The sequence below is a fragment of the Euprymna scolopes genome, chromosome 5 (assembly GCF_053919585.1).
Source record: "Euprymna scolopes isolate OS-2025 chromosome 5, ASM5391958v1, whole genome shotgun sequence".
NCBI classification, from domain to species: domain Eukaryota; kingdom Metazoa; phylum Mollusca; class Cephalopoda; order Sepiida; family Sepiolidae; genus Euprymna; species Euprymna scolopes.
In genome coordinates, this window is record NC_136486.1 from 149,923,242 (window position 1) to 149,943,321 (window position 20,080).

The following is a 20,080-nucleotide window of genomic DNA, read 5'->3' on the forward strand; positions in this document are numbered from 1 at the left end:
TAAAAAAAAAGTCACAGGTGCCCATACTAAGAAGAGATAACAGTTGGTCCAAGTCAGTTAGTCACCTCTGCAACAAATTCTAATGGTCAATTCTCTTTAATGCAGGTGTAAATTTTTTCCTTCGCATCTCACTTAAAATAAATATGTGTTTAATAATGTTATTAATGTTCCTTTCCTTTCTTGCCTTTATGTTTTTAATTAGTATTTCATTTGCAGTGTTTTTCTGTACCAACCTTTTAAAAAATACTACTCGTCACATTTCCTTAAAGTGGGACAGGCAACTATCTTTTTCTTTCACAACTAACTCTTAACAAATATTAGTTTATTAATAGTAATCATGCCCCCTCTTTTCTTTTTTATCACTATATATTCTATTTCCTACATGTTTCAGAATAGTATTTTCTTTCACAGTGTTTCACTCTATCAACTTCTAAAAACGGTATTACTTTCCACATCTCCTTAAAGTAGGAAGATAGATGTCTTTTCTCTCCGTGCAATCTAAATGGATAATCAATTATCTTATACTTCCACATCAGTGATTAATAAAAACAAGGATCCAATTAAACAAACACCGAGGTGAATTTAGCACTTTTTGTGCATTACATCTGACGGTTGGGTGGTGTCTTCTCTTCAAAAGACGTGGAGATAATAACTATGTGTGAATATAAAATTTTCTTTGCATATTATTATTATATGGAAAAATGCGCGCATGAAAAGTAATATTCTTAAGATTTTATTAAACCTGGAAAAGTAAAGAACAAGATATTCTAGTAAAGTAAAAAAGAAGAATTTTTAAGTTAGAAAGGGTGTCAGTCGCTGGATTGAACTTATTTCCCCCCTATTATTTGCATATATTTATGTAGTGAAAATTGTTTGAATAAAATTAATTCATTAGTTAGTTAGTTAGTAGATGAAATTAATAATTTTATAATTTACATAAAAATTAATAATTTTATTATATCATAATTAGGACCATTTAATTCTTTCTAACTCAATAATAAACAACAACATATGCAAATAATAAATAAGATATTTATCAATATTCAAATTTTATTTTTAGCTGCAATATTTTAAGTCTAAAAAATTCTTATTTTTTACTTTACTAGAATATCTTGTTCTTTACTTTTCCAGGTTTAATAAAATCTTAAGAATATTACTTTTCATGCGCGCATTTTTCCATATAATCCATGATTTTTCCAGGCATTGCTATTGTATTAATATATAAATTTATAATATTTATTAATGATTGTCAAAAATAATTAGCTCTCAAACACACATTTATGCAATATTTATCATTCAATCACATTAGTTCCGAGCCAAGGTGTCTACCGAGACTGCGGTTCATGAATTCGTGATCTGTATAGAGCGTAAACTAAGAAAAAAGAAGATGGCACTCGGTGTCTTTTTAGATATCGCTGGAGCTTTTGACAATATACCCTTCAGTAGTATGTTCAAGTCGCTACGAGAACTCAATGTGCTACCAGTACTCATCCGATGGATTGAGTATATGGTGAGGCACAGAACAGTTCAAGTAGAACTACTGAGGGCAACTGTTAAAAGGGAAGTAGTTAAATGAAACCCCCAAAGTGGGATTTTATCACCTTTACTATGAAACTGCATGCTGAATCCTCTTTTAAAGGAGTTTAAAAATAGGAATATTTATGCCCAGGCTGCTGCTGATGACATCGCAGTGCTGGTCGCGGGTTCAAAAGCATCATTGGTCAGACGCATTGCCAAAATGGGACTACATTTTTCATCAAATGTGATAACGAAAAATTTGAGTTCATTCAAAGAATATGTATATCATAGAATTCACTAATATTTTTAATCGATAAATTCACCATTTTTAGCTTTAAAATCATAAGGAGAGTTAAAAAAAAAATTAGTTATTAAAAAAAAAGTTCGGTTTTTTAATTATAAAAAAAAAACGATACACGGGATTGAACCTAAAATCTTTCCACCAACCCTCGGTACTCTAACCGTTGCGCTAATATGTCATATTGGCAAAATCGCAGTAAAAAATATTTATATACAAAAAAAGTTATGCAAAATAAAAAAAAGCGTTAGTCAGTTATGTACTTACTCTCCTGTTTGTGAACCCACATATTTTGTTGTAACTTTTTTTCTACTGAACCAATTTTCGAAATTTTTTTTTCAAAATGTAGTTAATGAGGTGTTCTATCCAACTATATAACCTGTTTGAAATTTGGTTGCGAACGAAATTAGTGGTGGGGGTTTGAATGTGTCTCGATTCATTCAATTTCGGACTTAAGCATATATTCAACCACTACCGTGGTTGAATGATATAGAAGATAAGTGTAAACACTTATAAACTGCATAACTATCAACATAATTGCACCAAATATGGAATGAAGAGCCCTTTATATGTTTGACGTAATAAAATTCAATAAATAAGTATGATGAAAACTATAGCCCCAAGTAGTGATGGGACGATTTTAATATTTTTCCTAATTTTATAAAATTAAATAAATAAGTATGATGAAAACTATAGCCCCAAGTAGTGATGGGACGATTCCGATATTTTTCCCAATTTTATAAAATTCAATAAATAAGTATGATTAAAACTATAGCCCCAAGTAGTGATGGGACGATTCCAATATTTTTCCCAATTTAATAAAATTCAATAAATAAGTATGATGAAAACTATAGCCCCAAGTAGTGATGGGACGATTCCAATATTTTTCCCAATTTAATAAAATTCAATAAATAAGTATGATGAAACCTATAGCCCCAAGTAGTGATGGGGCGATTCCAATATTTTTCCCAATTTAATAAAATTCAATAAATAAGTATGATGAAAACTATAGCCCCAAGTAGTGATGGGACGATTCCAATATTTTTCCCAATTTAATAAAATTCAATAAATAAGTATGATGAAAACTATAGCCCCAAGTAGTGATGGGACGATTCTTATATTTTTCCCAATTTAATAAAATTCAATAAATAAGTATGATGAAAACTATAGCCCCAAGTAGTGATGGGACGATTCCAATATTTTTCCCAATTTAATAAAATTCAATAAATAAGTATGATGAAAACTATAGCCGCAAGTTGTGATGGGACGATTCCAATATTTTTCCCAATTTAATAAAATTCAATAAATAAGTATGATGAAAACTATAGCCCCAAGTAGTGATGGGACGATTCCAATATTTTTCCCAATTTAATAAAATTCAATAAATAAGTATGATGAAACCTATAGCCCCAAGTAGTGATGGGACGATTCTAATATTTTTCCCAATTTAATAAAATTCAATAAATAAGTATGATGAAAACTATAGCCCCAAGTCGTGATGGGACGATTCTAATATTTTTCCCAATTTAATAAAATTACTGATTCTTTTAATTTATTTTTTTTTTACAATAAAAAAATAAAATTAACATAAATATTTATTACAAAGATCGTTTATTTACAACATAAGAGTAAGTGTTGCAGGACCACAGGTTAAGAATCTCATCCCTAAATTTAACGTTGACTTTTAGAGGCTAATTTAACTTTTTTATTGTTAAACATGGTAAATAGAGTAAAATCTTTCTTGAAATTCATATATTAGATCCACTGCTCTTTCTGCTTCTTGTAAAATCGATTCTTTCTATTGCTCTAAACACTTTCTCATACTTGAGGTTATTCTCCAGGTTATTCTCTATCTCTACAAATCTGCTATTAGACCATGTATGGAATACTGTAGTTAGTAATTTGAAAATTAAAAACAGCAACAAATTTTTTATTAAATATTTTAAAAGAATTGGAATTAGTAATCATATCGGAATCGGGAATTTAGAACAGAATTTGTAATTGTATCGAAACAGAAAAAGTTTTGGAATCATTGCGCCACTAATACTAACTGCTCTCTGGGTAGTTTGATGACCAATGTAGATTATTTTTTATAACTGTTCCCAAAACCCAAGTTTGGTTTACTACTAAAACAAAAGAAATTCTTTAGTTAAATTAATTATGATTTTTTTGTTTTCAACAGTTTTCAAGAATTGTCCAAAGAGAGAAGCTGGGTTATCATGTGAGTTCAATCTGTCCCATGATTGACTGACAATGTGCAAGCACCTTTATTAATTATTAAAATAAACAAATGATAATGTAATTAAATAATGGGAAACATACCAAACCGACAATACCTTAATAAAAACAAATGAAATCTTTCTGTGCATGAGTCAAGGGTGTGGGCACATTTTGTCTTATTGAATCTCTTTTAACATAACAATTGTTGCACGAACCTTTTGAATTTCATCACAAAGGATGATACTAGATCTTAGCCAGGTTTTCCAATTCTGTTGTATTCTGTAACAGATAATGGAGAGTGAAGTGAATTGCAAATTTTTCAGTTATTTGATATAAACAGTAATGGCGACTTTATTGTGGATCTGTAAAGCATTTACCAAGGTTGAATTAAGATTTCTTTTTCGCCATTCCAACCTGCTTTACATCTGACAATATTCTTAGAATATTTTACGGCATGACTTGTGGTCATCTTTGCACACACCAGAAAACTTGTGTGATTTTCGCGCATTTGTAGTCATAAATTTCTTGGTGCTCTTGTATTGCGACATGAAGGTTTTCTTAAGGAGAGAGACTGACTGGACGTGTACATCTTCCTGTCATATCATCAACTTCCATTTTTTCTTTGTCATGCTCACTGGGAAATCTAACATTGATATGCCATTCAATCTCCATTGCTTCTTCAGGACGTTGTTCCTGTGGGAACTTGGGGTCTGTGGATGGATTCAAAGTTCCTGGTGTGGCATAATGTGGGTCATTCACAACTGGGTATATTTTATGGAGAAACCGCCGGTTGCACAGTGTTCTTGTTCTTCTTAGGTATACTCTTTTAATCATCTCTTTTATTTATGGTGACTTGCTAGTATATCCTTTCAAAATGCGCATATATTCATAATTAATGCATTCACCAATGTGTTGTCTATAATATAAATCTCATCTGTCTGTTTAAATGTATGTATGTATGTATGTATACCTAAAACTTTCAACAGAGGCGATGGATTTTCACAAGATTAGTATCGTTTTGAAGCTCGACCCTTCAGACGACACATATCAAAAAATTGGCTAAAAGCCTCAATTCTTTCACCCTCGTCTGAGCATTTTTCTACTTTTTGTCGTTTTATTTTGCCAATATTTTCGAAAGTCATCCCCTTCGATTGACTAGCAGGTTTGGCAATGGATGCAATGGTAAAGACGTCACTTTTTTTATCACATTCTTTTCCTCCTTCGCAGTATGGGTTCGAGCCTGCATTTTTTTTTCTTTTTGCTCAACACACACCTCCAAACACCCGGCCAACGCCAAGCACCCAGGCTAGTTATTGATAAGTCCTAATAGTAATCAGCAACCATCAACATTGGTGCAGAACAGGATGTGCAGAATTGTATGCTGCATCACGTTCCGAGTATTCTTGGCGCATGACATGATACATATGAAAAAAAAAAACAGTGAGAACAGGAAGTCTTCCTGGAAAATTTCTCTGGTCAGAAACTGGCCTGTATCACAGGTCAATATGGTTGTTGCTTGGTTACCATATGCTGATATAGGTTCACAAAATCCCATGCACAAGATGATATCCTAACAAGCGTAACTATAAAATCAATAATAATAAATAATGAATAAAATAGGCAAAGTTCAAAGAGAGAAAACCCAATGAATAATAACTTATTCAAATGAAAAGCAATCATTTAAAATCAAACAAAATTTTATTTACAATTTTCTTATGAAATGTAACTGAACGAAAAAGGTAGAGGAAAAAAAAGTTCAATGTTTATCGTAGTTGTAAGATTTTTGCAAGTAAATAATATTTTGTCATGCAATGCCTCCATTCAATCTCAAGAGTGTGGAGAAATGCGTGACTTACCTGGATAGACCACGTGTGGGTCGGTCACCGAAAATAAATAAAAAGAAAGAAAAGAAACGGTCAAGACTCTTATTTATAGAGTAGTGATCACGTGAGTTAGAAGAATATGCAAATAGAGGTGAACGATTTTGCGATATAAAAAGCCTGTGTTGTTAAGAGGAGGGGTAGACTGTTGGCAGAAGTCAGTGCTGTCAGACGTGCTTTAGAGTTTTGTTATTATATGCTGTGCTCGATTATTGGGAGAGAGAAAAGAGAAGAGGAGGAACCAAGAAGACATTCTGCAGATACTTGACTTTGTGTTGGTTTTAAGCTATTTTGGTGCTTGGTGTGCGGTTACTAACAATGGACAGATTCGACATTCGCTTAATACCCGAGTTCGACGGATCTACCACTGGACCGGCTGTCGTCGAATGGATTGAAAAGGCAGAGAAAATCTGTAAACTGTGCAAAATTAAAGAACCAGCCACAGTTATCCCTTTGAGGCTAACCGGAGGGGCCTATGCAGTCTACCAACAACTCAGGGATGAACCAGACTGGGATGAAATCAAGCAGAGCCTGTATACAGCGTTTGGTACAGATCCATTTGTTGCGTGGCAACAGTTCACGAGCCGGACACTTCAACCCAAGGAAACAGTCGACGTGTATCTAGCCGACCTGCGAAAATTATCTGTACCGTTTGGTGGGGTCAATGATAAAATATTAAGCTGTGCTTTTTTGGTAGGCCTACCCGAGGAGGTCAGTAAACTGTTGCGGGCATCATCAAGAATCGATGACTTGTCAACTGATGAGTTATTGGCCCGAGCTCGAAACATCTGTAAGGAACAGGAACCAATTGCAGCAGCAGCTCGTTTTCGACATGGAGGCAATGTGGACTCTCTTCCAGATAGTAATAAGCATGCCACCCCAGTGTGCTATAAATGTGGGGAGGCCAATTATTTTGCTAAAGAGTGCCGGAGTGATAGGAGAGGTGTATATCCACAATCAAAGAGACCAGTGCAATGCTATCGCTGCAATAAGTTTGGGCACATATCTCGCAACTGTTCGGGAAACGAAGTTGGGGGCAAGGTACTATCGCTACCCTTGCCCCCTGCCAACCAATAAACACAGGATTGCCTGTCATTAGCGTTAAACTTGATGATGTGCAGTGTTCAGCACTTATAGACACGGGGTGTTCCCGGTCCATAGTTAGTGCCCATTGTTGTCCGGTGTGGCGGAGGAACCCAGTCGGCGTTATGACCATCAATGGCTTATCACGGGTATGTTGTGGTGAAGGGACAATCACAATCTGTACTGAGAAGGGTGACACAGCTAAAGTTGGTGATGCAGGAGAAACCCCTTGGCTACGACATGTTGCTTGGAATTGATGCAATACAAGCACTAGGAGGCGTTACAATCACAGCAGCTAGAGGTATCAGGCTTGGAGAAGGGAAAGACGTCTGTGCAGCCATGTCGATTGAAGAAAAGGACTTCTGTGCTACATTTGATGACAACGAAAGGGTGTGGACTGCAAAGTGGAAATGGGCCATGGGCCAGGAACCAGATCGGCTGTGCAACACGATTCCAGAGTATGCAGTTTCTACCAAGAATAGGGCCGCATATGAAGAAGAACTTCAGATGTGGATTGACAATGGTTGGTTAATACCATACCCACAGGAACGTCTGGGACCACCCAAGGGATTAATTCCGCTCATGGCTGTTGAACAACCTACCAAAGAAAAAATTTGTCCCGTAATGGATTACCGAGAGTTGAATCGGCATGTTGATGCGTTTACCGGAAACGCAGATGTGTGCGCTGCTAAACTGAGAGAGTGGCGTCAAAAAGGGAGCAATGTAGCACTTCTGGATCTAAAGAGGGCCTACCTGCAGATACGTGTCCATGAGTCATTATGGCCGTTTCAGACAGTACTACTCAAGGGAAAACTATATTGTTTGACACGTTTGGGTTTTGGCCTAAACGTAGCACCCTTGATTATGACAACCATTATTAAAACTGTTTTGATGCAGGATGAGACCACAGCAAAAGCTGCTTCAGCCTACATAGATGACATCTATGTTAATGAGGACATAATGTCTGCGGATGCAGTTCGAATAAAACTGAAAGCGTTTGGGTTACTAAGCAAAGACCCTAAGCGCCTAAAGGATGGAGTGCCCGTGCTAGGCCTCGAGGTCTGGGAGGAGGGCAATACGTTGCGATGGAAGCGAGGGAGCCCACTTCCAAAGTTACCCAATGTATTAACAAGACGTACTGTGTTTTCTATCTGTGGTAAATTGGTAGGACATCTACCTGTCTGTGGATGGCTCCGATCGGCAACAGGAGTGGTGAAAAGACGAGTGACTACAGTAACAAAAGGATGGGACGATGTTGCGGATGATGATTCTCTCCAACAAATGATGGCTGAAATGTTGTCCAGAGTGCATAGGAATGACCCTGCCCGGGGTGAGTGGCAAGTGTCTGGAAACGAACTAAATGCATGGGTTGACGCAAGTTCGTTGGCTACAGGTGTCGTGTTGGAGCAACTAGGTGTTGTTGTGGAAGATGCATGCTGGCTTCGTCCGAAAAATGATGCCCAACATATAAATTTGGCAGAACTTGATGCCACGTTAAAAGGTCTTAATCTTGCATTGCAATGGCAGACTAATGCTGTGCATCTCCACACTGACTCATTGTGTGTTTACCATTGGTTAACCGACACCTTGACTGGAAAAGCTCGAGTTAAGACTAGAGCTGCAAGTGAAATGCTAGTACGAAGGAGACTAGCAATAATTAAGCGTCTAGTTGACGAATACAGCTTGCAGGTAGACATTACGTTAGTCTCGTCGATGCAGAATTTGGCTGATAGCTTGACTCGAGTACCAAAGAGGTGGATCGATGCAATGAGGCAGGGATCCGATCTTCAACAACAAACATGCGCGACTGTAATGGATCAATTAACACCTGACCAGATCCGTATGATACACCAGCAGATTGGACATCCTGGAATTCAGAGGACTGCATATTTTGTCCGAAGAGTATGCCCTGCAACTACAAAAGCATCAGTGAAAGCAGCCATACGTTCGTGTGAAGAGTGTCAAAGAATTGATCCGGCACCATCCCAATGGCAAAAAGGGAAGCTCGAGGTGGAGGGCAACTGGCAGCGAGTAGGGATGGACATAACACATTATGGGGACAAACATTTTTTGACCATGACGGATTGTGGCCCGACGCGTTTCACAATATGGCGCCTGTTGACACGACAGGATGCAGCCAGCATTATACAACAGTTGAGAGCCGTCTTTTTTGAACGTGGTGCCCCGATTGAAATTCTGACTGATAATGACGCCACATTTCGATGTCAAGAATTTCAGAAATTCGTGCACGAATTGGGGATTTAAATGCATTATCGGTGTGCATATTATCCCGAGGGTAATGGTATAGCAGAACGGTGTCACCGCACCATCAAAAGAATTGCAGCCAGGACGCAGTGCTCTATTCCAGAAGCTGTGTACTGGTATAATATAACACCCAAGGACAATGCAACACCAGCAACTGCACCAGCCAATGGGATTTACCAATATGAACAGCATGTGAAAGGAGTTGATGCCATACCATCAGTGGTGAGTGTTGTCAATACACCATATCAGGTGGGAGACCTTGTTTGGATAAAACCCCCGAATGCTGGGTGCACTACAAAATTTTTCCGGGGAAAAATAGACGAAATCATAAGTCCTCAGACCATGTTGATTGGTGGCATACCACGTCACGTAAAAGATATCTGCCCTTGTTATACCTCTTCTGATTCTGAGGACGATGAGGAGGATCACACACCGTTCAGAGATGATCCTGATCACTTACTGCCCCTTCAGGTGAGCATAGAAACACCACCAACAGAACCAGACGAGGGAATGATGGGACATACTGATGACAATAGTGAGGAGAGCGATGGACACAAGGAAGTAATGCCTCATCGAAATACTCGACAGAGACAAATACTGCCCACCCCCCGTGATTGCGAAACCCCGCGAGAAGGGATGATGGAGCACACCAAGGAGATGACGCCTCCGATTCTTCGGAGAAGTACCCGACAAAGACGGATACTGCCCCCCTGCCCTGATTGTGAGACACCGCCTATGGAACCATGAGACGGGATAATGGAACAGACTGGTAGTAATGATGGTGGTAATGAAGAAAACAGCAATGAGGAAGTGCTGCCCCCGATTCTTCGAAGGAGTACCCGCCAACGACGATTGCCCATATGTCCTGTTTGTGATCATGAGATCAGGAGGGGGGAGTGTGGAGAAATGCGTGACTTACCTGGATAGACCATGTGTGGGTCGGTCACCGAAAATAAATAAAAAGAAAGAAAAGAAACGGTCAAGACTCTTATTTATAGAGTAGTGATCACGTGAGTTAGAAGAATATGCAAATAGAGGTGAACGATTTTGCGATATAAAAATCCTGTGTTGTTAAGAGGAGGGGTAGACTGTTGGCAGAAGTCAGTGCTGTCAGACGTGCTTTAGAGTTTTGTTATTATATGCTGTGCTCGATTGTTGGGAGAGAGAAAAGAGAAGAGGAGGAACCAAGAAGACATTCTGCAGATACTTGACTTTGTGTTGGTTTTCAAGAGACAATAGATACTCCCTGTAAAGGTAGCCGCATGTGAGGCAAGGGTTGCACAAGCGCCAACTGAACCTCTTCTGAATCGGCACTGTTTGAATTCAGTGGCAAGGAGAAGTGTTAGACGAGTGGAAACAATGCTGAGATTTTTTACAACAAAAGTGCTTTCAGCTACGTCGGCCATTTCTGAAGCGTTCTGCTTTTTGACCCAAGAGGTTTGGTGTGGGTGAATGCTGTAATTCCTGCACAAATGAATTTATAAATTTTAATGTGTGTGTGGCACAATAGAAAGCGCTCCGTTTGGAAGAGCTAAGGGGGGGGGGATTCTACATTAATGAACCTTGTGCCTAACTTGATCTGCACTTGTGAGGTGCAGATGTGTTAAGCAGGTGCTTGTGATTTTGAAAATGTTCTGCTATGACTGAAGCCAAGAATGACAGTTTGTTTATAATATTGAACCAAGGCAAAACGATATAAGACCTTAGAATTTGAAAGGTCAAACCCGAAAGAACTCATGGATACAAAAACAAAACAATGTTTAAACGTTATGTATGAATGTCCCTCCCTCCCTCCCTCCCTCCCTCCCTCTCACTCTCTCTTTCTCTATTCCTCTCTTTCACTCCCTTTTCTCTCTCTTTCAATGAAGAAAGAGAGGATTGAAATATGATTGCATTCTTAAAACAGTTGACGCTTGCATTCTGGAGTCGGCGGACACGACATAGCATTAGTCTGGTTTCAACTGGTCTTTATAAAAATATGCTCCTCATTGTTAACTCTTAAATAAATTATATATATGTTTTTATAAAAATGCATTTGTTCGCTATTTTTGTATAAGCGTTAAATTCCAGCATGTCATTAATGCCGATGATGGAAAGATGCTTGTACGACGCAATGAAGACAAGAAGTAATCCATGCCAGCCAGTTATAGCCGACGACATCTTGACTCATTGTGCCTATCATTAGATATCATTGGAAATCATGTCTAAGACCCGGGAAGCGGGTTGCGTTCCAAAACGATAGGGTAATATTGGTGCCATGACCAGGATATATTATTTTCTAGCATGAAAATGATTTCGACCCTGCCAGGTTTAAATCGATTATGGCACCAGCTGTCATATTGTTGCCGTAAATCCAGGATTGTTTTTTGCATAGGAACAAGCACGACCCTACCGGAAAAAAATCCACGGATACAAGACCCAAAAAATCAACCACTAGACAAATAAAAATCCACAGGCACAAAACCAAAAAATTAACCACCAGACAAATAAAAATATACGAATACAACAACCAAAAAAATTAACCACTAGACAAATAAAAATCCACAGAAACACAACACCACAAGAACTCAACTCAAGAACAGCCACTACAAACCAACATCTACAAAGAAAAAAGAAGACACCAGAAAACTCCAGAAAAACTAAGGTAGGTGAATATTTCCTATGTTCTTTGTTCTTTGCAAATTTTTTGGTTTTAATAATTTGTAAAAATTATTTTGTGGATAGAGCTTTTTTGTTTGGTTGTCGGCTTCTACTTATAATGTTGAACAAAAAATATCATGTCTTAGAAAAATAAAATAAGAAACAGCACAGTATATAAAAAAAGTGTTTTACGATGAATAAATGGAATTTTGTCATAAATAGTGTATGAAAGTTTTTTATTAATACTTATTGTGTTACCCCCCCCCTCCAAAAATTAACTTATTTTAAACATTTGTATAAAAAATTTCTTATTCTTTATTTTTATTTTTATTGTTTCATGATAAAACAAGAAATGGTTCCATATGATTTTGTATTTCGTTTCATGTTTAGTGAATTCCATTCCATATTTAGGTAAACTGAGTCTACTTCCAGTGTCTTAAGTTTGCATACTGAATTTTTGGACTTAACCCATTCATGCCCTCTCAACATAAATACCCTTGACTAACCCGACAATCAACAAAATTTCGCCTCTTCCTTGTAGAGGTCTCCTTTTTACTTCAATAACTTCTTTCCTCAAACTTCAATGGCAAAAGTTATGAATGGGCATATTTTAAAAAATATATAGTTTTTATTTATTTTTTATGTAAATCGCTTGAGACAAAGCATGAAGCTACTTAATGTAAGAAGCTAAAAAATAATTCTATTTCAAGGTCAAAACTAGCGAATGATAAGTGGTGGTAGATTGTAACATGGAAGACGGCAATTCTTTCCCCTTTATCAGAAACATCGCTTATGAAAAATGTAAGGACTAAAGGATAAAATAAGGGAATTTATAAACCTTTTGTAAATAGAACTGTTTGTAAATACCCCCCCTCTTTTTAAATGGTAAACATTTTTTATTTAATAAAAATCTGTGATCTAACAGTTATAAAAGTGTGTATTCTTCTGTTTATGATTCAACTCATTCATTCATTCAACTCATTCATTCATTCATTCAACTCATTCATTCATAGCCTGGAGGGGCATAGTAGATACTTTTGTAGCAAGGATTTCTTTTTTCTGGGTGAGGTGCTAGCCCCACGCTTAACCTTCCCAGAATGTACATACAGCACCTAACCTTCCAAAATGGTCACCCATCTGGTACTGACCAGGCCCAATGTTGCTTAATTTCGATGATCTGGCAAGAACTGGTGTGCCGTACATGATTCAACTGAACCTGGAGTAAAAATATTTTTAAAATCAGGTGTTACTGATAAAAACAGGTATTCTTTTTGTAAGACAGCCACTAGCATATTTAGCAGTGGCAGCTGCATGACACATATGCAAATGACCAAACTGGTATGCGATGCGTCACAGAGGATAAAAGAGAAGGGAAAGAAAAAGAAAGAAAAATGCACCATGTTGTGAGGACTTGAAAAAAAGTGTGTGGCAGCGTGAGATGGACGTGTGGCCTTGTGGTGGGATGAAAAACTTTTAAGTATGTTTTGAGACAGCAAGGTTTTGTTAACTATATGGCGAAATGAGAGATTTTTTAAACAATATGCAATACGTTGTTGGAAAGTACCGGTAATAAATTCCTTTTGTTAAAACCGAAAAAAAAAAAAAAAAGCCAAGTTGAATTTATTCCTTTTGTTTGTTTTCTTGCGACTATTTCTGAATGCAACGTGTTGGGCCTGGATCTTAAAATGTAACAACATCATTGAAGATTAACGCCAGCATTACATTTTTGTTCATGTTCAGCTTGGGGTGCTTGAAATTTATTTGATCTCTACAAGTAGTCAGAATTTGCACACTGCTTTTTATTTCCCTCATTGTACCAACATGCAGAAATTTAAATGTAATGTGAATGAACGTCTCACTGTACAACTCTCCACTTAAAATGCCCTTCTAGGTATGGCCCCTATTTCATAGTAGTTCCTTATGTCTAAGTTTCAGGAGAGTAGAAAGTGGATCTTGGGTTTACTTTCAGCAGCTTCATAACTCTCGCGTCCTGTATATTGTCTTTTAGTCCTCACATTCCATTGAGAGATATTTCTGACAAAAGGGGAAAAATTGCTGTTTTTTTGTTGTTTTCTTTTGGTCAGAATTTATCCACTTCAAACTTGGTTGGTTAGTTTTGACTTCTTTTTTTTTTTTAGCTTATGACATTAAGTGTCTTTATGCCTTGTCCGAAGCGTAAACGATTTCCATTTAAAAAAACAAACAAACAAAAAAAATAAATAAATAAAAAGTGATACTGTGTCTTGTTCGGGGACTTGGGGGCGAATAAAAGCAAAAAAACAAAAAAAAAACAAGAAGATACTCTCTCCACAAAATCCTTTGAATAAAATATTAAAAGATTATTATGTTTATGATTCAAGTGGGAATTAAGTTAATGTATACAATACGAATTAGGCAGCACACAAACAGATAAAAAGAAAGAAAGAAATGTGTACAAACAAAAGACTAAATGATATACTTTATTAAACTAATCCTTCAGCTTAGTCTTTTTTTAAGCACGGGACAATTTTTGCCATTTGTCCGCCTAAGAGCTGCTCTCTCTCTCTCTCTCTCTTTTTCTCTCTCTCTCTCTTCCTCCTACTCTCCTTCCCTTCACCCCTCTCTCATATTCTAACCTATTCAGTGTTACACACTCCTAATACTTGTTGCTTACTGACCGCCTTTATCTCGATTATCACTAAGTGTGTATTTTTTTTTCCACACTCCAGCGTTGTCACCGTTGAAAATTAAAGAGAAAGGCAACTGGAGTTAATATTTACAACTTCTCCTAGTCGTTTCGATCGGCATGTGAGGCTTTTTTTTTTTATTTATTTCTCCTCTCGGGATATTAAAGAGAGAAATGTCTTTGGAGTACAAAGAATGGGAAGAATCGTCACCTTCTTGCCCGTCGTCTGTTATGGCCGAGGTGTTGTTCGAATTTGGCGACAACACTCGCAGATTGAAACAAGTGCTAGAAGAAACCCAGCATTTATTCCAGGAGATCCAAGCACAAACAATAAAGTTGGAGCGACAAGACAGTAAGTGAAACTAATAATAATCATGAAACCCTACTCGATAATACAAAAATATTTGTTTATAAATTAATTGCCGGCCATTTTGAAAATGCACAAAAAAAAAAAAATGATTACCCGTTCTTATCTGCACTATGTGGTCAAGAACTAGATATTTTTGCGGGTAATTTATGGGTTCGTCATGGGAGGAAGATGTCATATTCCCAAAATCACAAATTGATCAAGTAGTTTTTATTTTTTAATTAAGAAAATCAAATTTTATGAAAAAGCGAGGCGAGGGCCGGGAACCGCCACATTCTTTTAGAATGTGTTAAAATTCAAGGGCGACAACTCAATTCCATTACCGAGATTTTGTGCTGGTTATCTAGAATCCCTCTTGATTAAAAACAAAAGTACAGAAAAATACGTACTCGTCACGGAACGAAGATGTCTTATGTCAAAATCGCGTAAATTGATCAAGTATTTTATTTAAATTAAGATAATCAAATTTTACCATTTTTAGCGATTAAAAAGTGATAATTATTTGGAATACAAACAAAATTCTGTAGTCGAATTGAGTTGTCGCCCTTGAATTTTGGCAAAATTTACAACAATATGGTCACTACTCCTGGCCTCTTCTTCCTCATAAAACTGTAGAAGTACCAATCTGATTTTCTTAAAAAAAAAAAAAAAAAAAAAACTTGATCAATTTATATCTCCGTTCTGTAACAAGTACAATACATCATGCAAACACGCCATAACACGTCCTCCGCTCTTCCACCGCCTCCCCTAATGTAAACAAATTTTTTGTGAAATATTAAACGGTTCGGGTTCTTCTACTCGGTTAATATCGGCATGTTACTTACGGAAAAACGGTTAATTAAACTACAGAAGCACCCGTTAAAAACTATACAAGTTCTATAATTGAATACCCCCCCCCAAAAAAAAGAACGAAAAACAAAAGTATGTTTTTATATGAAAAAATTACTAGATGGGCAAAAAGTGGGTGCTAATTTTATGTTAAATTTATGTAGGAAAATGATCCCCCACTTTTTGAAAAACTAATATCTTCATATCATGAATACTACTTTTCTGCCCCAAATTTAAATGCTATATTCGTTTTTCAGCACTACCGGAAACCTCTGAAAGTCGTCATTTTAAAGTTTTTTTGAGGACTTGGAAAGAAACTTTACATTGACCAAATGTTTATTTAATGTATAGAGTGTCAAGTTTGAAAAAAATAGTTGACATTAAACGGTCATTTAGGTAGTCTCGATGATTGATCAAAAATCAAACATTCTACAAAATATTAGTGGAAACCCAAACCCACTCAATAAATGTCACGGTGACATTTATAGGGTAACTAAAGACAGCCGTGATTTCACCCCAGAGTTCGGGGTCGGGGGTGGCAATACGAAATTTTAAAAAAAGGTAACGCTATAGTATAGCGTTACCTTTTATAGCGTCGCTATACTGGTTCTTAAAAGAAATGTTTCATTTAAATAGTAACCATTCTTGTAATGAAATACAAAATGGTTACCCGTTCTGTCCTATATTGCGCTAAATTTACATAGTAAAGAGGGTATTTATTTGCTTCCCCACGAAAGCAAAATATGACACAAGGTCGGTTTTTATGTGAGGTGAAGGGGGAGGGAGGGGAAGGGGATGGTACATATAGGGTTGCCCCTACATGTACCAATAACCAATTGCCACAAGGGCAATGGTCACAAAGTGCAACATCTGCCGGAATAGATACTACACTTTGCTCCTAGCAAAAGTGCCAGGATAGTAAAGAGAAACCTCTCGCCGTTGTGTAATTATATTTCTATGCTGTTGACATGTAATCGCACAAAAAATGTCCAATATCAAGTGATATTTGTCGTGTTAAGTAAGCCTAACCAAATGTGATCACTTTCGCCAGTTCAGCTTCAGCACACCACAGCATTCAAACTAAACTAACAATTTTCTCAACCACGGTCCTCGAGTGGCCTTTGGCTTTGGTAAGTGGTGACTGTAAATACGAAGAACCTTATTTCTGTAATAAACGATAGAAGATGTATACGAAACTGCATTAAAGTTTTGACGCTTGTTAAGATAGTCGACAGATCGATTTTTTTAATATGGCGTTTTAAACAAAAACAATATTATGTACTTAATTGCCATGTGGAAAATAGTAATATAACCGAAATTGCGGAAATTCATCGAGTAGAAAGTTATAGTTAGAAGTCATTTTTACGGGAAATCGGGTAAAATTGCATTCTTCTTAGATGTTTGAAAGTAGACAGTGAAGAGTTCACACAAAGACGACGTAACTTGGAACGCATATTTTACATTACATTTTAATGGCAACTAACATTTTAGCCTAGCGATAGACTGTTTTGATATCTTTTTAACGATCTGCCTCAGCGTAGTAAACGCCTCTAACCTCCCCATGCTAAGAACGTTATTATTATTATTATTATTATTATTAAAAACACAATACCAGTTGTTCTACTTGGTGATTTTTCGTAATTTTTGGATATATTACTATTTTCGACATAATAATAATTACGTGACATTGTATTTGCTTAAAATGGAAAATGTATACAAATCAGTGTTAATTTATTTTTTTGTGGTACTTATGCAAAAAAGGTACCGTGCTGAAATAAGTGTTACTATTTAGAAAGCCATTCTTAACATGTGAGGGGTGAGTGTTTTGTAACTTATGTACTTTCACCTAGCAATGTAACAAAGATACGGTCAAAACTGAATTTAACTTGAAAATCTTATAAAAATAGCACGCTGTCAGAAATTTTGTGAAAATAGCGAATAATTCCACCCCATCTTTCCAAGCTTATAACTCCTCGAAAAATGCAATTCAAGCCCTAATTTTTTTTTTCAATTAAAGGAGCAAGGACCAAGATTTCATTAAAAAACAAAAAAAAAACAAAAAAAAAACGTGTTTTTTTTTTAAAAAGGTTTTAAACTTCGGACTTTACAGGTAAAATTCTACGAGAACACGATGTCCGTTTTTTTTTAAATTTGAATATATTATGTATTGACTTTTTCTCTTTAATTTGTGAGTAAATAATTATGTACTTATCCGGGTCTAAATTAATTATTATTAGACATTTACAAAATTGGAGGCGTGAATTATTCGACCCCCTGTCTTTCCAAGCTTATAACTCCTCGAAAAATGTAATTCAAGCCCTAATTTTTTTTTCAATTAAAGGAGCAAGGACCAAGGTTCCATTAAAAAAAAAAAAAAGAAAAAAGAAAAAACAAATAACGTGGTTTAAAAAAAAGGTTTTAAACTTCAAACTTTACAGGTAAAATTCTACGAGAACACGATGTCCGTTTTTTTTTAAATTTGAATATATTATGTATTGACCTTTTCTCTTCAATTTGTGAGTAAATAATTATGTACTTATCCGGGTCTAAATTAAGTATTTACTTTGTAATAGACACTTAAAAATTGGGATGGGGGGGGGGGAACCGTGAATAAAAAAAAAAAAAACGTTTGTCTAAAATATTATATTCGATTTATTGGAAAGAACATAAAATTTCACACTGACCCTGAAAATATCGTAAAAATAGAATCAATAGAAAAATTTTGATAGATTTTTAAAGTTTAAAGATTGAAAAATATTGAGTTCGGAAAATTCATTACTGTTTAAAAAAAAAACAAAAAAAAATATTTCTATTACTTTTAAAACAACTGTAATAGTTTATTTTGGAAGTATAATCCTTAAAAAAAATACATAACCCACTTTTAACAGAGAAATTCCGAGATTTTTATATTGTATTCGCAGTTTCGTGTTAGGGGTGTCAAAAATTCCTACAAAAATTCTGATACTTCTAACACTACGTTCTCTGCGTAAGTATCTTTTTATTTTTTTTACATTTAAAAACAATTTTCAACTTTTTCATTCAAACGCGAGAGAAAATTGTTAAAACCTAAAAATAGTCAATATCTTTAAAGAAAAACAAAAATGACAACTTATCAACTATTTAACTTTTGTACTTATTATTTTGATAATCAATTATAATCTCGTTTTTCTCTAATTAAACAAATACACTAAAACACGTACTTTTTAATATTTTTTTTTTTTTTGTTATTTATTTATTTGGTTATTTTTGCGCCCCTCCCCTGTCTACGGCAAAATAAAATGGGATTCTTTTATGCAGCTATTTTTGGCGGAAAAACATGGTTATTCGTTCTGACCTACCTACACTGTGGTTCAGAATTGCGTGGCTATTTTAAGCTATATCTATACGATTAGCTTCCACTTCAGTTCCGGTTGCCCCTCCACATATTAAAGTATTTTCTAAATGATAGCCCTTTTACCTATTTTGTATTTTCACCTAACAATTTAATAGACAATTAAAAACGAAGGCGCAACCGGAAGTGAAATAGAAACCGTAATCGTATAGATTACCATTTCAGTGTGTTGCCACACAATCGAAATAAATAAATAAATAAAATAAATAGAATCTTTTTTTTTTCTGGTGAAAAAAGGTAAAGTTTACAGTTTGGTTGGCTGATTTAGTTTGTCAAATTGTTATTGATTTTAAACATTAAAAACGTGTTTTTTTTTTTGTTTTTTTTTTTATTGTTTTGTTGTTGTGAAATAAACTGACAATAATTTGATAAATAAAAGCAATAAATACAAAATATTGTTCGAAACATTACAGCAAATTTTCTTCCAAAAACTGAAACTAAAACTTTACATTTTAGCTTTACTAAAAGTGAAAGTTTTTTTGTTTTTTTTCTTTTATGATGCAATTCGTAAAACATTTTAAAGCAAGAAAATAGGGCACTTACAATGAATGGGTATATTAAGAGGATTTCATTACTTATGGAGCTTTAGTTCTGAGAACTGACGGAGAATCCTGGATCAATCCCGGAAATGACCGAAGCAATTTACGATTTGAAAGCTGCGGAAAAAGTGTAAAAAAAAAAAGACGACGTCAAGAAGCATGCAAAAGGTTAGGTTTGGGTTAAAATTGTTTAATCACTCAACAAAATAAAATTGAAAAAGTCCCCCCCCCCACCCCGCCACCTCATAAAAAAGGATAAATTTGTTGATTAAGGCCGTTCACTGAATTATCCTCCGTGAGATTTTAGGGGTTTTTTTGGGGGGGGGGGGTTAACGTTAACTGCAACTCGGCATTCACCGTTAAATTGACGACTTTGAAATGTTTTC

At 35.7% G+C, this 20,080-nt stretch overlaps 1 protein-coding gene across 1 annotated transcript in view; it reads left to right on the forward strand.

Annotated features, from left to right (window-relative positions):
- The first annotated feature begins 14,507 nt into the window (after positions 1-14,507).
- LOC145277017 (dual serine/threonine and tyrosine protein kinase-like) overlaps positions 14,508-20,080 on the forward strand; it is a 168,310-nt gene continuing 162,737 nt past the window's right edge. The window contains 1 exon segment of the mRNA XM_080128621.1: positions 14,508-14,921. Within this exon segment, the coding sequence (XP_079984747.1) occupies positions 14,744-14,921 (178 nt within the window). The 5' untranslated portion in view covers positions 14,508-14,743.